Source organism: Drosophila biarmipes, chromosome 3L (assembly GCF_025231255.1).
Source record: "Drosophila biarmipes strain raj3 chromosome 3L, RU_DBia_V1.1, whole genome shotgun sequence".
Lineage (NCBI taxonomy): Eukaryota > Metazoa > Arthropoda > Insecta > Diptera > Drosophilidae > Drosophila > Drosophila biarmipes.
Genome location: NC_066613.1, coordinates 24602017 through 24627282, shown reverse-complemented (window position 1 = coordinate 24627282; position 25266 = coordinate 24602017). Strand labels below are relative to the sequence as shown.

The following is a 25266-nucleotide window of genomic DNA, read 5'->3' as shown; positions in this document are numbered from 1 at the left end:
TAAGTGACTAGCATTGAAAATAACATCATTACTCAAGAATTCGCGTTTTTGTTTATTTGCGTTTAAAGAGGATCTATAGGACCATCATCTCTTCAGATTTTACTTTAATCTGTTGTAAGCCATATTTTCCCTCAGTGTGTGTTTATTTTAATCAACATTTATTGCATTTCGTTAGCAGCGATAAAAACGTGTTCGCCCACATTGGTTCGGCTTCCATGTGTCCGTCTGTGCTGCAATTTGCTCTGAGGAGCGGAAAAAATCCACACATGTTTCAGTTTTTGTGGGTTAAATCAACATTGGCCCCGGGAAAATACTTTTTATAATGTTCGGGAAGAGGCATCTCTGCGCCAGCGAGTGTGTTTATAGAAGCGAATTTCCCCAGAGCATTGGGAAATCATCTCTGGCCCATGTGGAACTGTGGAAATTGCTCGGAAAACTATCAGCTCTAATCAGAGTTGGCTTCATTTTGCTGATAGCCGAAATGTAGGTAAATGGGTTTTGTGACGTCAGCGGAGTGCATTCCTAATCGAATTGGCCACGCGACCCACACAAATTAAGCCACCAGGCAGACATAGTTCGGAGCACTGAGAAAAATTTAGTGGAAATAATGTTTACTATGTTAATGTTAGTTCTAAGAACATTTTGGGATTTTGTTTAACTGTTCAGTCAAGCATTACCCATTTGAAAGGGCTCCTTTTAGTATTTATTATTTATTACCAGACCTTATAGTTTCGAGGATGTTTGTCGACATATTAAAGAGTTAATACTCATGATATTCTATAATATATAAAAATGTATTAACATTTTTCCCAGTGCAGCCATTGAATCTGCATAAGCCAGCTCCATTGGATTGCATGGGCGTCCTAATATGCAGTCAGTCCTGTTTTAGCCACTCTCCTGCTCTTTGCATTTTTCGCTGCTAACTGGGCCAAGCCTTTTTTGAGGGGGAAAGGGGCCAACTGGAGGGGGAGGGAGTTCTGCGCTTTTAGACAAACAAAACAAAACAAAGCAACACAAAAAATTCCAGTTTGCCAGGCCAAGCAAACTGTAATAATGAAGCAACTAACCGAAGAGACTGACGGCGACAAACTTCTTCTAAAGACAGTGGACAGTCGATGACGAAATTGATCTTTAAGTTTAAAACATTTTCATTATGAATTTATCAAGATTTATTATATTATTTTTTTTAATCTAAGATTTAAAAGAATTTTGAATACTGACTTTATTGAAACAGTTTTAAAAAGTATATTAAAAATGTACTTTAATTAAACGACCAGCAATAAATTGTATAGGTTTCTTTAATAGAGAAACTAAATTTAACATTTTTACTGCTTAATAAAACCCCAAGTTTTCCAAACCAAGCTTCACTGTACCGCCAGCGTCTGCGTTGGTCCGCAACTCGATCTTTCGGCCTCCAACGGGTTGTTTAGTTTTAGTTTTAGTTGTACCCGTTTGGACAAATACAAAAACAAACAGCGGCCGGAGAAGAAACAACAACAACATCAGGGGGCCAGAGGGGAAAGGCAAACAAAAGGCAACTGGGGGGAAGAGGGGTTGGGGAATGGGGCACAGGGGGCACACATGTGGCGGCAGCTGGACAATTTCCAAAGAGAGCGGCAGGAGTGAGCCCCAGTAACAACAACATCCGAACCAGCCTGTTTTGCCTGCTGGTAACTGATAACTGTAACCGAATCTACACGCTGCAAAAAAAGATACATTTTTAAAAAAGATACATTATCCATAACTAGTCTTTGGTAGTGCACAAGATGAAACCAAGTTGAATGCTTAGACTCTAAATTCAAGAAGAAAAATGTCTTGAAAAAGGGACTGTTTCGAGGACTGGAAAGAACGATTTTTTTCATTTTAAGGAATTTACTTTAAAGGGAATGCAACTGCTTTAGAAGAATAAATATAGATTGTTTAAATTACAAACAAATTCGTCTTACTTGTTGTGCTGTGCTCTTGGTAAAAAGGAAAAAGCTATTTTTACAAGATCCAGAATTGTTTTTTGACAAAGGGACAGTATGCCTAAACTGGACGGTATTTATGGTTAACCTCAGACCAACTCCCCTTTACTTTATTGACCTTTTCTCTAGGTGTATGATCGATGACCAGCGCCTAGAAGTTTTCTTCTAGCGGCTACCTGAACCAGGTATTCTCCTCCGCACCACTCGCCCAATGCACTGCTCATTCAGTTGGCTTTGCCTTTGGTTTTGTGTCTTGCTTAACATGTCAACGCTAATGAGTCATGGAGTGGTTCCAGCAGATACTTTTCTCTCGCTTTTCCTTGTCGTTCCCCCTCTCCCCGCAGTGGGTTCGTTTTTCGTGAATTTTTAATTGATTTTTACAACGTGAAGTAATCAGCCATAAATAGCAGTAATTGCCGCCGCACTCCCGGCCCGTTCCCTTTGTCTGTGGGCCGTTGGTTCCCCGGTTTTTGCCTTTTCCGCTGCCTTTCCCTTTATCGCATGTGTTTGACACACTTTTCTGGGTTTCGAGTGCTAGAAAATGTGGCCGGGGGTGCAGCCATAAATCTACTTAAAGCGGCTTCCATAGTTCTTCGGCTTTTCCGACACCCCCATCCCTGGGGCGTTCCCCTATTTGTTTATTTCGTGGTTTCTTACTTTACTTTTACTACACTTTTTTTTGCCTGTTGACTCTTTGTCTTTTGGTCTCTAATTCCTGCAGCTTAAGGAGCTTCCAGCCTGTGGGTGAAATTATGTGGAAAGTCACCCTGGGGGGGTGGAAAACTGCAGTTCCTTTGAGGGGGATTAAAGTCGAGTAAAGCCGACAACTTGCGATGCCACATAAATCAATCGTTTCAGGATGCCAAAAGTAATATTCGTTTGAATGGATTTTCCTAATACCACTCTCCTGTCAATAATATATGGATTTATCGTGGGCGCTTATCTCTCGGGGGAACTAAAACTTGCAAGACTTCAATCAACCTTCTTTCGACGAGTTCTTGTGCATAACTTGTTGTGGAACTTGAGCACTAACTGAATTTGGAGCAGTAACTGCAGTTTACCAACATTTTTTAGCCAGCTTTCTTGTGGAACGTCAGTTGAAGTTTGCACTAAAAGAATAAATGTCGTATAATATGGAAATATTCCTTGTTTTTATATATAATGAAAAAATGTAGAGCTTTGTTTATAAACACTGTATTCATTTCCGAATATCCTGAGGTAGAGTAATAAATGATGTTTCTTTATTGCCCCAGAATAATAAGTCTATCAAAACGCCATCATTATATTCCAGGAATAGCTTCCAAGATCCTATTAAATCAATATTTATTGAGTACACTTTCTTTATGTGCGCCTCGTGGCTCTTAACCCACAACCTTCCGCTCCTTCGAGCGTCAACTGGGGTTGTCAAAAAAGTCAGTTACCTGTTGAAATGCCGGCGTTCTTGTTTTTGTTTTGTGTTTTAATTGGCATTTGCCTTACCTGTCGTTCTGGACGTCTTTGTAATCCGAATGTTGCCCCCTCCCTTTCCCCGTCACCTGCGCTCCAATAAAAATAGAAAGCCCGGCGAGAAGGGGGCTGCCTCCTCTTCTCTTTCCGTGTCACGCCCCGTGTCACGAGTTGCGTGTCAATGAACTCACATGCAATTTGTATGGCTTTTGGGATCCAGAATGGGCATGGAAGTGGGATGGGGGTGGGGCATCCGAATCCGAAACCGAACCCAAATCGGAATTTGGAAATCGAGGATTTTTATTTTTAACGCAGTGCCAGTGCCGCTCCGGACTTGTCTCTCCTTATTTGTATTGTTATGCCTTAATAATTTGTTTACAAACAGCACAAAAACAACGAGAGAGCGCTGCCTGGTTCGTGTTTAAAGGCTGTTTAAGTGGTGCGGGTTCCGAAAAAGAGGGCTTCAAGAGGGGATTTCGAGGGTTCTTTGTTTGCCTGCTCGACGGAGAGGCAGCTGGGGGAAGAAAGGATTTTATTTGGGCGTTTCCACATTGATTTTCCCGATGCTCATCTCTCATGTTCTCCATCTCTCTTGCAGGATCCCGCTGGCATCTTTGAACTCATCGAAGTTGTGGGCAATGGCACCTACGGTCAGGTCTACAAGGTAAGCGAATTTTTGTACCCACTCTTAAGTTTATTAGCTGTTATTTACTTGCCATTTTTGTGGCTATTTTCGTGTGTAAATTTTGCTCGTGTGAAGTTTTTACGGCTTTCATCTTTTCATAAGCAAATTTTCGCCGGGAGAGCAATGATCTCAGACATTTTCTGGGAGTCACTTAGTCTCTTTATAATTAGCAATCGTTAGACTTAATGCTTGACTGCGTTTCGTTTAAGTTGCTTTTGCAGTATGCTTTATTTTGTTGTTTTTCTTTTTTCGCAAAAGCGAAATGTATCCGAGTATCTGTATCTACAGGGTGACGCCTCGTCTTCCGTCTTGTGCTGGTCGCTTTAATTAGTTTGTGTCCGCTATGTTGTCTAATAACTTAAAGCGGCGAACAAAACAAAAAATGACTACAAGCCAAAACAAAAATGCCGCGAACGGATTCTTCTCACACATTAACACATTTTTCTGGCTTTTCGCCTGCAGGGGTAATAGTACAGAATAGTAGGAATAATATTAAGAAGAATATGCAGCGAGGGCCAAGGTGAAAGGCGAAGTAGAAATACCCTTAAAGAGCCGCTTTTATAAGGGTTAACCATAGGAAATCCAAGATAAATAAGAATAAGATATATGAAAATTTAAATAAATATGAAATAAATTCGAACGCGAACTCTTTAGCAAGATTGAAATATCTTTGAGTTCTTAGGTTTATCTAATTCGAGAATACCCTCTAAAAGGGCAGCAAGAACAACATATACAAGAGCCACAATCATCATCATAATCACACAGCTAAACAATGCCTTGACTTTGTGCTTGTATTTAAATTATAAGTTTAAAATGTATCTGCAAGATACAACTGTGCAGCAGCAGCAGCGGCAGCGGCGGTACAAAAATAGGCATTGCTTTTGAAAATTACCGTTAGCCGTTGGAAAATCAGAAAAAGCGGAAAAAGTTTGGCATGCGCCGCTTGGGAGGCCAACGGCAAGTTGTTGTTGATATTGCTCTCGCTGCTGTTGCTGTTGCATGTTGCTGCTGTAGATGTTGCTGTTGCACTTTGTGGGGGTCGCCGACGGCATCTCTGTGATGAATGCATCCAAATTGAGTTGCCTTCGCTGCTGGATTTGCCTCAAGTTGTTGTTTATCGCCTCTGCAGATCCCAAAGTATTTTTATACCCTCGAAGTGGGTAATTTGATTTGGGAATTAGGTTTGAAGCTGCATTGAAAGGAGTAATTTGGAAGCAATAAAGTTTTACAACTTCTGATAAAAATTTCAGACCAAATTCATGGAAGACGGATGCTTTTAGTATCAGAAGGAATCCCAAACCACTTTCTGTAGTAGAACTTAGAAAAGCCTCCTTTGATTAATATATAATCCTTTTTCTTGATGAAATATCATGTCTATTCTGACAGCTTATTTTCATACTATAACTTGTTTGCATTTCCTTGAAATCCCATCTTTTATAAGATATGCACTAGCTTAATCATCGTAGAGTTAACATATCTGAGGAATGAGTAATCCAGTCGGTGAATTTCCATTTGAAGGTGGTTGGCCGTTCAAATTTGCCCAAGTAATTTCATTACCATATCTATTTATACTCAATTTCTCGGAATGACCAGCTCTTTTGCGTTTGCCCTTTAAAGGTTCTCCAGGTGGATTAAGCTCTATCGGTTACACCATTTCATGAAATTGTGCTGTCAATCAATTGGCAGCTTTCAAAAGTATATTTAATTTCATATGTTTATGAGGGCAAATATTGGGCCAAAGAAATGCCTGTCAATTGGTTTCGCCCACACAAAAAAATATTGCTAAGGTTTCGCAGATCAAATATTTTTACACCTAAAACAAATATAGATAATATAACTATAGATAATAAAAACGTAATAGTTTATTAAAATATTACCATCTTGAGTCATTTACATAGTGATTGATTTGATTTGAAATGTTTTTAGTTGTTATAGGTTAAATATTCCTGTTTTTCTAAACATACAACCTTTTTTTTTACTGTGTACCCGCAGAGCCTTAAGAACTTGTTAACTCAACTCGGCGACTTCTTTGGCGCTTAAGTAGTTCATATTCCGCAGTGGCCGAGCATCTGTGTGAAATTAGCATGAGTAATGCCCCCAGATACTTTGTGTATCCGTATCTGTATCTGTATCTGCATGTGACTAGAGAACGCCAAGGCACTTGAAAAGTAACGGATGGTGGCCATCCACTTGCTCGGTTTATGTCTCATTCCGATGGCATTTATTTGGCTGTGGTTTTAGCCGACTTTACGCCGCTTTATTGACTGACTGACTCGCCCGGCCAACCGGTTTACATTCGCTTTGGCTACTTAGCCGCTGCGATCCGCGAGCCACCTTTTTGGCCCCGGCAGCTTATCAAACGTCATAGTGCTGACCAATTTTTGCCATTTGGCCTGCCTGCTTAATCATAATTTCGTTTTGGCTCGGTTTTTTCTCCTTCTTGGGTATTTCAAAAAGCGTTTATTCCGAATTCCATGCAGTGACGATCTTTAGCATGACTTTATTTCGTTTCTGGGAATCCTTATTTTTCGCAAAGCACCATTGATTTATGGGCTATCTGCGCTGTCTGCCCCGATTTGTTTAATTTCAGTTTTTCGACGCTTTCATGTTTGTTTTGCTTAGAGCACTTCCGCTTTATTGATAACTTGATATTTCCACCAACTGCGCCGTTTGCCTTTTATCGCACTTAATAAGCTGGCCAAACTGTCGTCAGTGAGTCAGAGTCGGAGGAGCTGGAATCATGGAGGGCCGGACGGGGGCGTCATTGGCCACATGCGGTTCCAGGGAACACGTACAAGTGCAACGTGTTAACGGCTTTGTGCCATGTGCACTGATTTTGCTGTTGTTTTTTTTCGGGTAGTGAGGGTGTGGTACGTATAATGAGAAGTCTGACTTTGGACGTGGTCAACTGGAAACTGTGAACAGCGGCCAGAAGGCAAAGTTCAGACGAAGAAACTTTAGAAAAGTTTAGAAATGTGAAAGAAATTTACTCGCTGTCTGATATATTTCCAGTTTATTGTGCGCCTTATCTAGGCAAAGTTAGTTGTGGAAAGATGTGTCAGTCTAAGCCGAGCTTAAAATAAATATTTAAAATTGTGTGGGGATACTATACTAGTATAACTAGAAGTTTACAAACTATTATGTATATAAATCCAATTAGATTAACTCAAGATTGTGCAGCATTATTTATTGTTAATCTGTTATCACAACCCATATTCCCAAGTCAACATTTATAGAATCTCTCTATAGTCTAAGTACATATAAACGTGTTGGCATCCAAACAAACAAATAAAAATACCATATACAATTTCCGCAATGTTTATAAATGTTATTTTTGGGGCTTGGCTCCCGTTAGTCTTCCGCCCACACAGAGAAATAAAAACGACGACGACAGCCCACAGTTGTCGTATAATTAACATTTTTCATAGCTGGGCGAACTTTGACCCAATTACGGGGAACTCGAGGAGGAAGCGCTGGAAGAGATGGATTGAGGAGGCGGCGGATCGGAGGAGGGCCTGCAGTTGGAGACAGACAAGTGCAGACAGCAAGACACAATACATATTTATGAGCGAGACATGATAATAAAGCACGCAAGCAAATAAGTGGGCAAAATGGGGAAAAAGAAGCACTAAAAATTAACCAACGGCGCAGGCGCAGCCAGGCAGAAAGCAGCAGAAGCTGAAGCTGAAGAGGCAGAAACTGCAGTGCAGGGCAGTCAATAAAAATAAAGCACGACAGGCGAAACATGCAAAATACATTAAAGCCAATAAACAAATCAAGCAGGAAGCAAAAGCAAAGGCAAAGGCAGCCAGCACTAGGAAAGCCAGTGGAACACAGAGAAGAAACCACACCGACTCAGACTTCAGAGCCCATTAAAGAGGCGGCAATTAGTGCACGAGTGCCCAAAAAAGCATAAAAGGCTCTCTCAATGTCACAGAGCCAAAAGCGCCGAAATAGCAAAAAAAGTAATTATTACGCAAATAGTATTTGTTGGGTAGGCTCCAAAACACATTTAAACAAAGCACAAGTCATTGACACGTTCCCACAGTGGGCATACACTAAGAGAAATTGGGAAGCTATATAAAAGGAATGAGGTGTGGGATATAGGGCCTATTTGGCATGTTTCAAACGTTGGAAAATCGTTTTTATAAAATCATTTAATCGGGAAGGGATTACTTTGTAGATTGATTAGGAAGAATAAGTAATGACTTTATATTTTACAAACAAATTCCACTTACTTTTGGCCCTCACTAGTACCAAAAGCATGTATAGATTATTTTTTAAGAGTTCTGAACTATCTTTAAAAGTTTGAGACTACCTCGCTTTCTGTAGTTCTATTTGAAGATCTAAATACACTTTATTATATTTAAGAGTTTACTACATTTTTTGGCCGTGTAGTATAGTCTCCTTTCTCTTTCCCTGCTTTACAAATATTTAAATGATTTCTCTCTGTATCTGTATCTCAACCCATTCCCTGCATTTTCTGCGCTATTTCTCGCTCATTGTATTTTTAGAGGTTCACTAACTTTGCGTTTGCTCTGTTTTTGTAGTTTTTTTAGTTTTCAGTTTTCAGTTTGTCGGGTTTCTGATTTCGGGCTTTCTGCTTCGCTTTGTTCGCTTAATTAAATCTCTAGCCCTGACACTTTTTCATTGACAAGGCAACCTGTGTGCTCCCGCTCCGCACTTTTTTCTTTTGGCCAAAACAATAAATGGGATTTTGGCTTTACGTTTTGCGTTTTCAAGTGTTTTCGCAAAGTGTGTAAAATGAAAAGAAAAGGTATTTTCTGCTAGCCGCAGCAAACCACGATGGGAAAGTCTTGGTATCACAGTCGAGGTGGGGGCTTCGAAGCGCTGGAATACAGCACATAGGCAAAGATATATGTGTGGGCACCCAGTAACGACCTTGGGAATCGCCTCTTCTTCTTTAACGCCCGGTGAGTTGGTGTCGAAGCTGCTAAGTTATGCATTTTTTATAATCTGTCTGCGTGGGTTGCTGTTTTTTTTTTTTTTATATTTGTTTTGCGCTTTTCAGCTTTTATTTATTTTTCAACAGCTTTTGTTTTTGGCTTAAATTATATATGCATGCTGGAAGTTGAAAATTTATCACTTTCGAAGGCGGCGTGTGAAATTTCTGTGGTCTGCCTTCTCCAGCAAAGTGAAACCACAAAAAACTATTAAAAACCAAAAAAAAGGTTGATCAAAGGTCGGGGTTTCGGGCATTAGGGAAAGCAAAACAAATGTTGATTTGCTAATTGGTTCATTTAGAATACCAGGAAAAACAGCTTAGCAAATATTTGGAAATGTATTTTATAGAGTTCTGCTTAACAGGGGAATCCATATTTTGTTGTTTGCTTATCCAAAATAATGTGAATCACTGAATTGAGCATGTGGTTTGTTCGGGTTGTATCTGTAAGATCTTTCGAGGCAAAATAATGTTAGGGAACATACGGCCTTTAAAAATATCTTATCAAGAATGTCGTAAATAGTGTAATTATATTATTTTATTAGGCAATAGTAAAAACCAAATTAACGTTTAGCACTTTGGATCTATAGGTTCGATCGCAAACCATGTGGATGGACAATTGACCTACTTTTCCAAGTAAACTTCGAAACCCATATGGCCAAATAACCGCCCACAAATCGGCAAATGAGATAACTCTCTTTATCTTTATGTTGGGCCATTATTCAGCAATTGCCACAAGTATGCCTGTTTCTGTGCTGCTTACAAGGCTAACTTTGGCAATGAGCAAATGCTTTAATATTTATGGCTTGATTAAATATGCAAACATTTCGCTGATTACTCACAGATTGTTTTATGGAATTCCACGATTTCGTTGGCCACTTTTGGGGCATATTTAGTTTTGTTTCACCCCGTCCACTCTTTTTGCTGTTTTGCTGTTGAACAATTAATTTATGAGTGAAAGTTTTGTTATTTTGCATGCATAATTTGCTGCAAGCAACAATGAAAAGCCTTTGTCTTTTCCCAGCCGACAGGGAATTGAACTTATCTAACTAATGATACGGCCCTAGCTTCTTCAAAAGCTGCTGGCGGACCCTTATCTGCATATTGACTTACAATGTGACATCTCGGCAAATGCACATTGTGTAGCATTGTCCCATGTAATTGTGCCCACAATCTGTGGAGGGAAAAAAGACGAGAATAAAAAGCGAACCCGTTGACCCGCAGTCGTGTTGCGGTTGGAAGTTTCCTTTTTGAGACCTCCCTATCTGTATTTCCGCTTAATTCATTTAATTTCCAATTACCGAAATGGGGATCGCAATGTGACAGCTCTTGGGGGACACACTTTTGCTCTCAATTAATTAGAATATAAGCCCGGAAAGTAATCATACACAAAACACACCCCTATATGCCGGGAACCTTTGAAAGGAGACCGGAAAATGCTGACACGCAGAAGTGACGTCATTATCACAGAATACATTATTTGAGTTTTATTTTATTTTTTATTTGATGTACACGCCCATTTGAATACCCCACATGTGCCGAAATTATCTTTTGACACAATTTCATCGCTCGCTTATCTCCTGGCAAATAAACACTTTGGCAGTCAACAATGAAAATAGATTCAATGACTCAATTTTCAAGGTATATTCCACTGATAAGGGAATTGGCCCATGCAAATTGTTATTGTGGTTGCCAGTCGACTAATGCGTGGTAAATCTAATGAATAACCAATAATTGATTGTGAAATGGGGGAAAATTGTTTCGATTTCGATTGGGGGTAATCGGAAGTGGGTATGAGAAATGGTTAAGGGATTTAAAAAATTATTTAAGGGTTTAGAAACCTAAGTTCTGAGTTAAGAAAAGAGTCCATTATTCTACCAGATTTTTTACTTATGTGTTGGTTATTGCTAACATCTGGCTTCGTAGTTTTAAATTAATATTTCCTTATGATGTAGGATAGGACATATTGTCAAGAATGATAAGATAGGATATATTTAATAAATTCTCGTGTAAAACTCGCTATATTCCCGGGAAATGTGTCTAGACAGCTGTTTTGCGACGTCCTATAAATTCTTAAATGGTGACTGCCAAAATTACATTTACCCCAGCACTTTGGCTCCGAAAATAACTGGCACATCAAACAACAAACTTTGACTAACTAGGTTAACCAGGTGGTGGAGGCTATAGCGGCAGCAACCTGGCAATAATACAAAATGGAAAGCTTTTTCAAACACTTTGAACTCGGCTTTTCCCGGCGCGCTCCACTCGAACTCCCTCACTCAGACACACTCCTCTCTCCTGACGGCTGGGAAAATTCAATTTAATGAAATGCAGCCAAGTGCTAAAAAGCCTGTTAAGTGGTTCAATGAGTGAGCGAGAGGGAAACGGAGCTGGGCTGTAAATGCAACTATTGGCCCGGCCAACCTTTGACCCACACCGCCGACCCACGGCGATTGACTCGGCATATAGCGGCGGATAGAAAAGCACTTCGAAGGCTGACCAATTGAGAGCTATATATGTATATCTGGGGATAAATTTGAACAAAATTTCAGGCACTATTTCTTCTCAATTGCCGTTTTATGAGCCAGCTGCGAGCACTCGCACACCAAACGAGATGTAGAAACTTGGATCCAGATCCCAAATACAGTAGAGCCACTGCAGGTTGCACTTTACCAGGTGAAGCAGTCATGTCTTTTTATAATTTCTTTAAAAAAGATAGTATGTCCTATTATTAGATTATTGAAAAACTCCTTTGCCGTTCAAATCAGTATTATATTCTCTCGATAACACAAACTTTTTAATATTTGGTTGCGGATTTTTGTTATCGATTATTAAACTTCAAAAATACTTTCCGAAATATAACCATTTTTAAATGTTCAGCTTTATTGGTTTTCCAGTTATTTTAGGTAGTCAAAAGTAAATTTATTTCCCACTTTAATTCAATTTCAAATTTTCCTAGCCAAAACAAATCATTTGATCTTAACAAAGTATCGGTATTGAACTGTTTATCGATATCCCACTGTTTTCCACTCTCGGGAGGGGTATACTTAAAAGTTTTCAAGCAGCTCGCCGGGGCAGCACAACAAAAACTTTGATTACCCGAGTTAATTAACGAAACTAACAACAATTGGTAATTGATGAGCGCCAACCTTCCCCCTCCTAAACCCGCTGCCCTCCTAACCCCTCAGCAGCCCACCTAATCACCTTTCAAATGGAGTCTACAAATTTGCACACTGATCAGTTGGCAGAGAAAAAGACGAAAAAAGCAAATACCTGAATGTATAAAAACTATGCACAAACGTTGCGTAAGTTGGCCAAACGCAGCTGTGAGTTGCACTGCTGCTCCGAACTGGAGGTTCCCAACTCTGTGGGCCAGTGGGGCAAACTGGAGGCTGTTGCCACTCGGTGGGTTTTTGGGTTGCTGGGTTACTTATGATTCCACACAGATGTATATATTGTACCTTACTTGACGCATCGCACGGGCGTGGTGCTGTGGTTTTCTATTCGGATTCGAGTTGTAATTGAATTGCCTCTGCGGCTGTGTGGGAGCTCCAAGATTTAGTTGCCACAATTAATATGCCCACAAAGCCCAATGAAAGGTGCCAAGCGGGCAGAAGAGGAAAAAATGTGGCAGCACAATGCGGTTTGGTTTCCTTTCGGCTTCATGTGGTTGGGACTCTCTGGCTCTGGGTTACCCAATACCATCGGCAGGTGGGTGGTTCCAGTTCCACGTCGTTGTCGATATAATTTGCATGGAAATGGGAGTAATGTAACGGGAAGTTGTTACGGAATCTAGTTTATAGAAACATTATAAATTAATAATAAATTACCGTCATATGTAAGCTTTGAAGAAAGATCTTTTAAGTTAATTTGTTCCTTGTTATTAGGGCTGGAAAGTATCGATAATTAACTGAATCGATAATTTCGATATTTGTCGAATATATAATCGATAATATCGATGGTTTTGTTGAAATCAAAGTATAAAGATCACATGATTTGTTTTTGAACAAACCATGTAGCCCAATGCCAAGTAATTTACCTTTGTTGACCTATATCTTTACCATTTTGCTTGACTCCAGTTCTCAGCTAATCTATTTTTCCATTTCCATTTCCTCTTTTAATTTTCTCTTTATCATCGTATACAACACATGTTTGCCCGGTTCATCAACATCGGTGGGCATTTCTGGCCTTATCGCAAACAGAACACAATTCTTTCTAGCTAACTCTGTATCTCACATTTCCCCCGTGCATATAGAGTGTATATAAAGAGCATTTCCCTTTCTCCTCATCTTTGTTTCAAGCGATTTGCGTGCCAAGTTGAGGCAACTTGAAAAACATGTCCAAAAGTTGATCTTTTTGGGCCATTTTTATAGGAGAGGCAGAACTTGACTGCATTTTTTGCCCCTTATGCAACGTCAGTTTCCGACTTGCGTTTATATATAGTTATATTTTTTCCCTCTTCTGTTATCACCCAGCTTGCAGACTAAAGTCATATTTTTTCTGTCAGCGTCTGTTGCGAATTTTTCATACAATTTTTTTCCACTGGGATTTTTGTCGACACTTTACACGACTTGCATAGTTACCGAAAGGGGGCAGAGTGGTGGAGTATCCAAAACAAGATATTGCAAATGCTTTTCTTACTTATACTTTTTACGATCCGGTATATACAATGCTTATGAGAATATTTTTCCGCCTGATTATGCATTTTATTGTTTTCTTACAGACACTAAGTAAGCTTCAGGGCGGACCTGCAGTTAAAATCGCAGTGATATTACTTCTTTAAGGGATTAAAAGATAAGAAATTTTAACTTTTTCTAGAGATGGAATGAAAGATCAGTAAATCCTAGTCTTAACAAAAAATTCTAGTAAAGATATTGCCTTGATTTGTTTGTTTATTTCGCCTCTAGGAACAGAAGAGGAAGTACATTGTAGCTAGAGATTGAAGTCTTCGCCCGTAAAGGTCCACCCTGGCACCAAAGTATCTGTATGTTTGTGGCATATCATCGGGTTTATTGTTTTATTGTTTGGGTTTCTTTTCACGCTTGATTTTATTTGCGCTGGTATCCGTATCCATATCTGTTTCCACGGCCGTGAGTGTGACTGTGAATGCGCCCGGTATATCTGTCAGATACTCGTGCTCGGTGTGGTAATCATAAACCATCTCTTGTGCATAGGTAGGCAAATCCCAACCCGAATCGGACAGCTGCAGCAGTCGACTGAGTTCCATTCCATTGTTGACTTTACCTTTAAAACATTTTCACATTTTGATTATATTACAAATTCAGCGATTTTCCTTTTTTCTTTGGTCGGAGGGCGCTTTATATGGCAAAAGGCTTGTCGCCGTTGTCGGTCGTCGTCAGTTGCTTTGTTTATTTGTTTCTGCGGATTGTTTAGCTCTATTTGCTTTTGGGCTTTTAAGCAGAAACCGAGGGGAGGTGGAGAAATGCCTGGGGAGAGTGCGACTGCACTGAGTGATTCACAAATATTTTTCTTTGTATTAATTGCGGCAATCATCTTTCTTCTTCGATTACATAGATGTGTAGCTCGGGGAGGTGTTTTGAACTCACTCAAAAATCAAAGACGACAATTTCCTGCTAATTGTACTTACAACACCTGCTAGAAATTGACCCATCTCTTTGTGATATATTTTTTGTTGAGCCTGTCTAATCGATTTCTGCATGCATAATTTCGTTCTTTTCCACAAGTCAGGCTCCATTAGTGCATGCCATTAATTTGCATAAAATCTGCAGCACAGTTAGAATCTGGTGATGATGATGCGATGATGGCCAAGACGTTCTCCAGCTCCTCCCGCTCCGTTTGAACATTTTTTTAATAACATTTTGATAGCATCCAGCCAAGATGTAACGCCTCGTCTAACTAATCAATAAGCGTAAAGAAAATGACAGGTTCTCGCCAGATGAGCTATGGAGTACACTAGAAATAATTTAATAAATTTTAATAGTTATCTAATATTATCTTCTCCCAAAAAGAAGAATACAAGCCTTTACTCTTTGTTTTATTTAGAGAACCAATAAACCTTTAAATCGGAAAGCTAGCAAAACGTAGGTACAGAAAACCAACACAAGATCCATTAAGTAGTGCCCGAAATACAGCCATCAGCCTGAAACCATTGAAGATATAGATCAGCGAGACGATAGAGTTTCCAAAGTGTTTTTCCCTGTGGCTTGCAAACCAGAAACCAAATCGTAATCACCCTGTTAAGGAGAACACGTAGAGCCGACGGGCAACATTTCATACCATACCAAACCATGGCCGCAGCGTCATCTTCGTCGTCTGACTATCGTCACTTAAATTGTTATCATCTCTCGTTAAGCATTTTGATTTATGGATGGGGCCGCAGCCCGATGCTCCTGCTCACTCAATTAAAACTGTATTAAATGTAAAATGACTTTAAAAGCGGCTTAGGCGACACGACAGCCGCCACGGAGATGCGATGGCAGCTGATGCTGGAAGCTCTTTTTTCAACCAGGAACCCGTTGGTCAGGACAACTCAATCTTGGCCGAACGGAAAGGAGGGGCGGTGGAGAATAAAAAACAATTTGCGAGTTTGATTAAAGTGCCTGGCTAATTGAAACTAGTTGGGGTGGGGTCTAAACATCGGCTCCAAACGCCAAAGATGCAGACGTGGCTGGAGAACTTTAGGCAAATAATTGGAGCTCTTGAATCCCTGGTGAAGAAGTTTGAATCAGGGAACTAAGAACTGTCACAAATTAGAGAGTAGAGTTCTTGATTAGATCTTATTGTTTTATTCGCGGGGGTAAAATACTTTAAGACTAGATATTACATTTGGTTCAATGCCCTTTAAAAGGGACAAACATGGGCTTACAGATTTAATGGTTTATCGTAAAATATACAGTCTTGAGCAGAGACTGTTTATTTGAAACTAAGAATAACGCAGACGGTTTCTGTTTACTGAATGGAGTCATTTGTTCTAAAGTGTTTAGCCCAAGAGTTTTACTGCTAAAAATAAAAATAATTAAAACTGAGAATAAGTATTTATACTTGAAGATTGTTTAATCTTGCCCTTAAGGTCCAGCAGACCTTACTCAACCTCAAGTGTTCTCTGAACTGGGCTACGCAACATTCCGGGAGTTCTCGGTGCCTCAATCGTTTCTTTAGACCTTCCCTTCCAGGCCTTGAATTAGTCACCTTCGTGGCGCTCTTGAATAGATATTTGTGGCATGTTTACCTTAACTACTTGACACTCTGATTGAGCAGACACATTACCCCACTCGAGGTTGATGCTCCTCTCCAGACAGAGTTCTCTGCCCTCCACTTGCTCCTCCAGCTCCCTCCACGTTGCGTTCTATTGTTTGATTCCATTGGAGTCGATGCCGATGATGCTGTTGCGGCTGCTTTTGTTTACTTAATCACTTTTTATGCGTCGCACTCGGTTGACGACCGGCGGGGGCTGGGGAGGCGTCACCGACCCACAGACTATATAAAATATATAGAATATATGGCATATATATATGGCTGCACTAGCCAACGCCTCCATGGTCGTCGCCAGCGTCATCGTCTTGTTGTCGTCGAGAGCATAATGGAGGGTGCTGAAGTGCATTAAACAGCCTCAATGCCGTAATGAACCGAGTTCTGGAAACGCCAACCCAGCCTGACCTCGATCATTGCCAATGCTCAAGACCAAATCGGTTCGGATTCTTGCCTCTGGGGAGGCTCTAATCTTTTAAATATGCTTTTCATTTCCTATTAAATATAAAGAAAGACAAATTATTAGCCTATGAATTTCCAAAGCAGTATGACCTATATGACCGATAAGAAAAGCAATTCGTCATTTAATTTCTCTTTTATAAAATACATATTTAATGAACAAAATTGTTGAAAAACATTTAAATATAAAATTAATTATACATAACTTGATACTTGATTCTCAGAACAATTAAAACTTGCTAATAATAGTTTGAATACATGTTCTTGGCAAAGATTACTCAACCTATGTTTCCTTCCTAACAGGGCCGTCACACGAAGACTGGTCAATTGGCTGCCATAAAGGTGATGGACGTCACCGAGGACGAAGAGGAGGAGATCAAGCTGGAGATCAATGTGCTAAAGAAATACTCGAATCACCGCAACATCGCCACCTACTACGGAGCCTTTATCAAGAAGTCGCCGCCCGGCAAGGACGATCAGCTCTGGCTGGTGATGGAGTACTGCGGTGCCGGATCGGTCACGGATCTGGTCAAGTCCACCAAGGGTCAGAGCCTGAAGGAGGAGTGGATCGCGTACATTTGCCGCGAAATACTGCGGGGCCTGAGCTACCTGCACTCGAACAAAGTCATCCATCGCGACATCAAGGGGCAGAATGTGCTCCTCACGGACAACGCCGAGGTGAAGCTGGTGGACTTTGGTGTGTCCGCCCAGCTGGATCGCACGATAGGCCGGCGCAACACATTCATCGGTGAGCTAAATGAGTCACCTGCCACTGTCGATCGACCTACCTGCTAAACTGGCTTTCTTTCTCTGCTCCCGGCCCCCGTCTCTCCCCGCCATATAGGTACTCCCTACTGGATGGCCCCCGAGGTCATTGCCTGCGACGAGAATCCCGACGCCACGTACGACAATCGCTCCGATCTGTGGTCCCTGGGCATCACCGCTCTGGAGATGGCTGAGTCACAGCCCCCGCTCTGCGATCTGCATCCGATGCGCGCCCTCTTCCTGATTCCACGCAACTCGCCGCCCAGGCTCAAATCGAAGAAGTGGTCCAAGAAGTTCCACGGCTTTATTGACACGGTGCTAGGTGAGTCATCTGCTTTAATGGTATCCCCCCTCATTCCATTCACTTATCACAATGCCATATGAACCATAACTAATCCCCTGACTTCGTCAACAGTTAAGGACTATCACCAGCGGCCTTACACCGAGAACCTGCTGAAGCACGCCTTCATCAAGGACCAGCCCACAGATCGCCAGGTGCGCATCCAGCTAAAGGATCACATCGATCGCTGCAAGAAGCGCAAGCAGGAGAAGGAGCGCGAGGACTATCGCTACTCGGGCTCCGACAACGACGACGACGAGCCGCAGCTGGCCGGAGAGCACAGCTCCATTGTCCAGGCACCGGGTGGCGATACGTTGCGCCGCAACTTCCAGCAGATCCAGGAGGGCCGCCTGGCCGCCGAGCAGCAGCAGCAGCAGCATCACCTGATGGCCCAGGCCCAGGCTCAGGCGGCTGCCGCCCACGCCGCCGCCCAGGCTCAGGCGCAACTCCAGCAGCAGCAACAGCAGGCGGCGGCAGCAGCAGCGGCAGCCCATGCAGCGCAACAGGCCCAGCAGGCCGCCCAGCAGCAGGCGCAGGCCCAACAGCCACAGGCCAATCGCCAGCCGAAACCGCCATCGGTAAGGAGATGTCATATTTAATGTAATAATTAAATTAAACGCCTCTCGTTTACCCATTACAGCGCCAGCAGGTTGAGGAGCCGGGTCCGCCGGCACGACCGCCACAGCGCCTGATCGTGGTGCCGGATCCGCCGCACGCCAATCGGCCATTGCCACCGACTCCCAAGTGCGGCGAGCCGGCGGGACAGACGCCGCAGCAGCAGCAGCGCAATTCGCAGAATAACTTCAAGCCATCGGTGCGTATCGGGCGTAGATTAACAGCGAAAGGGCAGGGCCGATAGGGCGGCAATCGGGAAATCCGATCTCATGGGGAGGTCTCCAGAGCAATGACTTTCAGTGGGGCATAATGCTTTCCCCGGCTTATATGGTTGGGCGAACAATTCCCCAAGGATGCTCTGCCTGTGCCCCGTAATTTGAAACCCCGCTCTTCTTCATGTAGTTCCATGCTTCAGTTTAACCCATATTTGTAAACCATGTAAAAGTCGATGCCATACCATATCTTATCCTAATTTATATCTCTTTTATTTTCATGTTATGTGCGCCTACATAATCTATAAATATAAATATAAATATATGTGTGTATACCACATACCAATATGCATTGATAACCCGTATATGATATATATTATGATTTGACTCATGTGTACATCATCCCGTTGCGCCGTTAAACCAACGTATGATTTCCGAACTCCGAACCGCACACGATTACCACAAAACAAACACTTGATATTAAAAACACAACAATCATGACTACTACAACAACAGTTACCACCAAGGAGACCTGAGGTATGTCCTACGATTTTCAGTTCCAGCCTGTCGCATCTTTTCTGTTTATCTTACTGCTTGAGTTTCCTATAAAGTTTGCATACATTACAATATAGGGTGCGTTTCAGAACCTATGTTAATACAAAAAATAGAAGAATTTTAATATATTACAATATTAAAGAGATTTTTTAAGATCATACCGAGATCATGATGCCAAAAAGTTCTGCAATGCACTCTATACGTCGAATGTTTTCCATGTGTATAACCCCGAAAATACCCCCCTTTTGGACCTCAGTCAAAATTACTGTAATGGAGGTACACGAAACCCATCTCGTAACTCTCGAACCCCGAAAACCAACACCTCTTGCACGTGCCACTTGAGAACTAATCTCCCAAAGCGTAAAGATACCATAACTCAACCGACTCACTAACCCCCAAAAGTAGATTGATTCCTGGAGCATAGAGTTTCCCGTTTGATTGATGCGTTCCTAATGCAGTTTCGAAATGGAAATATACATCCCCCTAACGTAGATAAAGACTAACAACCGAGCTTTCTAACCGATTCTATGTAATGCTCTGCTGGATCAAAAAACCACATTTTTCGCCTGGCGTGTGCGTTTGATCGTTTTTTATCTATAAGTACCGTATCGGAGGAAAAACCAATCTAATGCTCTCTTACTTTTCGTTCCCATTCCCCAAACAAAATCCGAAAAACCGTGGTATCATGTGCAATTCAACACACACCCAACAAAATACACAACACAACAACTACACACACACAAATCCTCCTGCCCCTGAAATACGAAAAAACGAACAAAAATGTATTGTAAAACTGTAGGATCATTTGGATGTGTTAGCAGCACAATTAAGTGAATTGGGCGTGGTCTTCTCCCAACAGCCACAGCCGCAGACGGCCGCCGGTGGCCAGGGATCCCAGCAGCAGCAGGCACAGCCGGAGGCGCCTCCTCGCAACAATCGCCAGTCGAGCGGTCTCTCCTCCTCGGGAGGATCGGCCTCCGGAGGCGGTTCGTCCAAGCCGGCCGCCGCACTGCCACAGCAGTCGAACAATCATCTGGGACAGCCGGTGAATCCGCTGGACCCGTTGGACAGCAGCGACTCGGACAGCGAGCCGGACGAGCCCAACGACCGGGCCAGGAACGATGGAACCCTACTGGCCAGCGATCCGCCCAAGCCGCTGTAAGTAGAGCAACCGCAAAGAAGGGGCGTGACAGTTTGCAGCAAAATTCCACAAATCGAAGACGCAAAGTAGTTCACGGTTGAAATTGAGAAAAACTAGGGATCGCAATCAGGTATTTCCAAGTACTTTTACTTTTTGATAGTACCTGAAATGGTATAGTATATTTTTGAATTCCTATAAATGTGTTTTTATTGTTTTAGAATAGAAACAAAGTCACCCACAAAATGGTATTTTTAGTTCTGGTCACAAGATTATCGCCATAAACATTAGTAATACTTGATAGTATATTAAATTTCAGAGATTAGGTTGTTAAAATATAATATAAAACCTATTTGCGGTCCCTGATTAGGAAGAACACATCATCTCTGTCTCTGAATACTAACCCGACTTCACAACATTCTTGTCTCTCACTTATTTAAACAACCCATTAATTACACCCAACCACACCCACGCCCACTCCCATTTCATTTCCATTTTCAACAACGATTTGCCGCCCCTTTTTTCGTTTTCGATTTGTTTTTGGCTTTTCTTTTGGTTTTCGTTGTGTTCAGACCCGAATTTTCATATAGGCCCGGCTTGGGACCCGTCTCCGAGGACGCCAACACGACAACGCCCCTGAGTCATGGCAGCGGAGGGCCGCCCAACCGCCCACTGCCACCCACGCCCGACGACGACGATCAGGCCGGAGATCGAACCCTGATCATGAAGCGCGTAAGTTGCACCCTCCACATACTCCATAAAGTCAACTTCTATATCCTTACATATGCGTATGAATCTTTGTTTAGTTTAGTTCTTAGTTTTGATTTTTCCGATGAGATGCCATCAGCAAGGGTTAGGACAGGAATATGCATTGTACAAAATTGTAATCTAGCTTTTGTAGGGTGTTAAGGTCTGCCAACCCAAAAAGAAATAATCAGCAAGCTAAGATTAAAACTAAATCTCAAAACAGAGTAATATAAACTAAGTTCAACCTGGTTGTGGTTCTCTCAACTAAAGAGTTACTTAAGACTAGCCTAAAATATGATTTGATTTTCCTACTAAATTTATATGAATTCGAATTAATCTTGAGTTGATCTATATACACATATATATATTCTTTTTATAGTAATTTAATGGCGTAAACAGTGTGAAATCTTTTTCGTGAATTTTCCTTTCTTTGTACAAATTAATTTTCCAAATTTTCGTTACCAACTCTTTTCTTTTTGTATATTTTGATTGAGCCATGTGTGTGATGTTTGCAAGTTTATAAACATAAATGCACTGGTGCATAGAATGTTGACACGATCGAAAAATATTGTACATACATATGAATACTATATATATGCACATTTGCACACACACCCCATATATATTCTTCGAATACTTGGATCAACCCTCGTATACGTTTAGTAAGTCTACCAGAATGAAGAGCAGAATTCATGAAAAACTTTCCATGCTGTGGTGGGTGGGGACGATCGAGGCTCTCCTTTAAGTACTCAAGTAAAACCAGACCAACCTAACACCATTCTTCTCTTGCTGCGTACTCACCACAACAACAACTACTACTCCTCCCTGAACCTGAAACCCGAAAATGTCCCCCCGAATAGAAACTAGAGCAGAACATAAACCGCCTGCAAAAGTCCGCCTCCACATCGCAGGCGAATGTGACACCGTCGCGTCGCGGTGAGGAATCCAGCTTGCTGAGGGACTGGGACTTTGATCGCTTCTTCCCCAAGAACGGAAGCCCTGGTCCGCGGGGCAGTGGACGTGGCAGTCCCACCACCACGGCCAGCCTCAGCCGGAGCTCCCAGCTGAGCACGCTGAAGGTGGAGACGAAGCTGCAGCGGGCCAGTGTGGCGGAGGCCATCACAAGACCCGTGCCCAGGGGCTATCAGCCGCTGAAGGCGCCGGAACCAAGTGCCAGCCAAAGTATTGCCAAAGAACAAGGATCAGGATCGGGATCGGGAAGCGGTAGCGGAAGTGGTAGCTCCAACTCCACAGCGCACAAGCGCCAGGACTCGGATTCCCGACTGCCCATGAATTTTGTGCGCGGCTTTCGACGCGAGAACTCGGACTTCTTCCCCCTGACCAAGCGCCACTCGGCGGTGCTGAGTGGTTCTGGTGGTTCGGGAACCACGACGGCTGCGGGATCGGGATCGGTGGCGCCCTCCACGCAGGCCTTGCAGCGATCGAGTGCCGTGTACCAAAGGAACAGCATTTACAACAGCAGCATCAGCAGCAAGAGCAAGGAGAATGCCCTACCAGGAGCAGCAGGAGCCTCCACAGCCACTGGCAAGCCAGGAGCCGCTGCTGCCGCTAGAACTACTACTACTACTACAACCACTGCCACCAAGGGAGCTGCTCCGAAGCCCTCCAAATCCCTGGCCAACTTCAATTTCCTGCGACCGCGTCGCGAAAAGACTGAATCCGTCATTGTGCTGCAAAATGCTGCCGTTCGCGCCCAAAGGCAGCAGCAACTGCAGCAGCAGCAGCAGCAGCAGGTAAACGTTCTCAGCTCGCACAAAAAACAACCAAATCAACAGAGAGGCAAACATTTGATCCAAAAAAAATGTGCTGCGAACATAACTCACCAAAAAAGAATAATGCAAAAATATTTATCCCATTAAATTGTGTTTTGTCTTGGCGCCAGAAACGTAAACCAAACCCAAACCACCCAAAAACAAGGCTGAAATTTACCATTTGGCTCGCTACTCCATACTCACCACATCCACACACCCACACGCACTTTAAACTAATAGCTCGTAAATAAAAACAAAAACCACACTCGCCCATTGTTGCTAATCCAAAAAACAGCTGGAAATGTAAAAACATTTAGGGTTAAACTAAAATGATGTATATTTACACTATTCATCGCTTGAGCATGTTTGGTTCTATTTGGTTTATATCTTCAATTACTTATTGCATTCTCATTTGTTTTGTATATTTTCCTAAAACTAATCAAAAACCACGCCATTTTAGGTCCTAAGCTAACCGCAACCGTAACTAAGGCTATCTAATACGCTTAAGAACTCTGATTAACCAATGCAAATAACCGGTAGACGGTCGAAAGTCGGTAATCTAATCATGTATATAAAGATAAACCCCGAAAAAGAGGCAAAAGTATCGAATGCTAATGAGATCGGTTTAATGCCCGTTGTGCAGGTAGAAGCTATCCTAAACTTCCTGTTTAAATGTTAATAATACGGTGTCGATAAACCTTTATGATTGAATTTTGGTATTTGAGGCAGCCCAGTGATCGTTCAAAAACAGTAAAACCAACTTTAATTTGTTAAAAAATAAAGCAAAGGTTAAAGAAAGCTATTTAAAATATTTGGGTTTAATGGGTTCTTAAATGTTGATTGATATAATTGGCATTTTTGAGCTTATATTACAAATTTTGAAACTTTTTATTTGTTTTAAACTAGATACTATATCTATATATATATATTTACCCACTGTCTCTTGCTGCCTCATGTAACTCTGTAAATTAGAATGCTGCTCTGCATCATCCGTACATTCTATTGCTTTCGCTCAAAATTGTTTTAAAGCTTTTCTCTGTACAAAGACAAACTCGAAATCAATTGGAAAAGTTTGCTGGTTTGGTTAGCAGGAGGAAAAGTTAATTAAGAAACATAAATAAGACACCGAAACGCCCCCAACCTGAGAGATTGTTTTTGCAACTTGAGCCACGTTCTGCCTGCTGCGCTGAATCCCAAATATGTTGCCAATTTTAGTTTAAGTGTTAGCTTTAAAACAATTTTGAGGAACACAGAGAGGACTCGATACCGAAATACACCTATAAATGTGATAGTCTGTAAGCTCTCTGTACAAAGGATACACACACACCCCGCACCCACAATTCTATCTGTACCTAAATCTGTATCTGTACCTATTATCCATATGCGGCTAAAATTTGAGGCTTAGTAGTGGAGGGGTCATCATTAGGCAACCTCAAAGTGTCTCATTGGCATTCATTTATTTTGTGCTGCTGCTCTTGAATCTCTTTTTGTACGTTCTTTGACTCATTTCGTTGTTATATAACCCCACTCTCTTTCTCTACGATATCTCTCTAAAATTCCATTACAATTGCTTGTGAACTCGGATTTATTTGATATACTAAATCTGTTCCATATGTTCCCACACAGAACCGAGGAGGCGGCGGCGGCGGAGGCGGTGGCAGCAGCGGCGTGGGCGCCGATGGCACTGGACTGGGCACTCCTGGGACAAGGACCAGCAGCGTCCTGCCGGATCTACTCAGCCAGGCGTCGCCGGCAACGCCACCGCGCCATGATAAATCATCCAGTGAGGAGGTGAGTAATATGCCCCATAAATACTTCACTTTCGTCCTCTTGTCTTTTTCGTTTTAATCGATTTTTCATTGTGTTTTTCTACGTTCGTAACCCTTGTGTCCACGTTGAGTTTATTTATTGTGATAATATATATTTCGTTGTATCGTTCCGTCTGTCGATCAGGCCGATTCATTTCCATTATCTGCTAGGATTCATGACTAAGAAAACACCACTTGATGTTCTTCCGGTTCGTCAAAAGAATCATAAAAAATTCATTATCAGTCATTAATTTTGCAATTCCACCTTGGAGTGTATTTGATAATGAGTGAATCAGAACACTTCCATATGGTGGTTTCATAATATACTAACTTGAGTAATTATTTGGAAATCTTTTAAACTAGTTTTTTGTATTATTTTTTTTTTTAATTTGTTCAACATAAATTTGTATTTTTGTTGTCTTCAAAGATTATCCATTTTTTTCCCTAACCCCTATTATATTTGTGACTAATCCCCATGTTGAAGAACATATCTAGCATAATCATATTTCTTTGACGTGAAGCAAAGTTCATTATGAAGAGGGTAAACAATGAATTGGTCGAAAA

The 25266-nt window shown here is 41.8% G+C and overlaps 1 protein-coding gene across 11 annotated transcripts in view; it reads left to right on the top strand.

The window, feature by feature from the left end:
* Nucleotides 1-25266, top strand: part of LOC108035041 (serine/threonine-protein kinase mig-15) — a 34474-nt gene that overhangs the window by 4351 nt on the left and 4857 nt on the right. For 5 of the 11 annotated variants that reach the window (XM_044095429.2, XM_044095425.2, XM_044095423.2 and 2 more), the window contains exons 3-12: nucleotides 4012-4077; nucleotides 17054-17498; nucleotides 17595-17837; nucleotides 17931-18433; nucleotides 18496-18669; nucleotides 19199-19219; nucleotides 20037-20395; nucleotides 20948-21107; nucleotides 21983-22876; nucleotides 24521-24685. In XM_044095429.2, the coding sequence (XP_043951364.1) occupies nucleotides 4012-4077; nucleotides 17054-17498; nucleotides 17595-17837; nucleotides 17931-18433; nucleotides 18496-18669; nucleotides 19199-19219; nucleotides 20037-20395; nucleotides 20948-21107; nucleotides 21983-22876; nucleotides 24521-24685 (3030 nt within the window). The remainder of the gene's footprint in view (nucleotides 1-4011; nucleotides 4078-17053; nucleotides 17499-17594; nucleotides 17838-17930; nucleotides 18434-18495; nucleotides 18670-19198; nucleotides 19220-20036; nucleotides 20396-20947; nucleotides 21108-21982; nucleotides 22877-24520; nucleotides 24686-25266) is intronic. The other 6 variants (XM_044095431.2, XM_044095426.2, XM_044095428.2 and 3 more) reach the window with 5 other exon arrangements.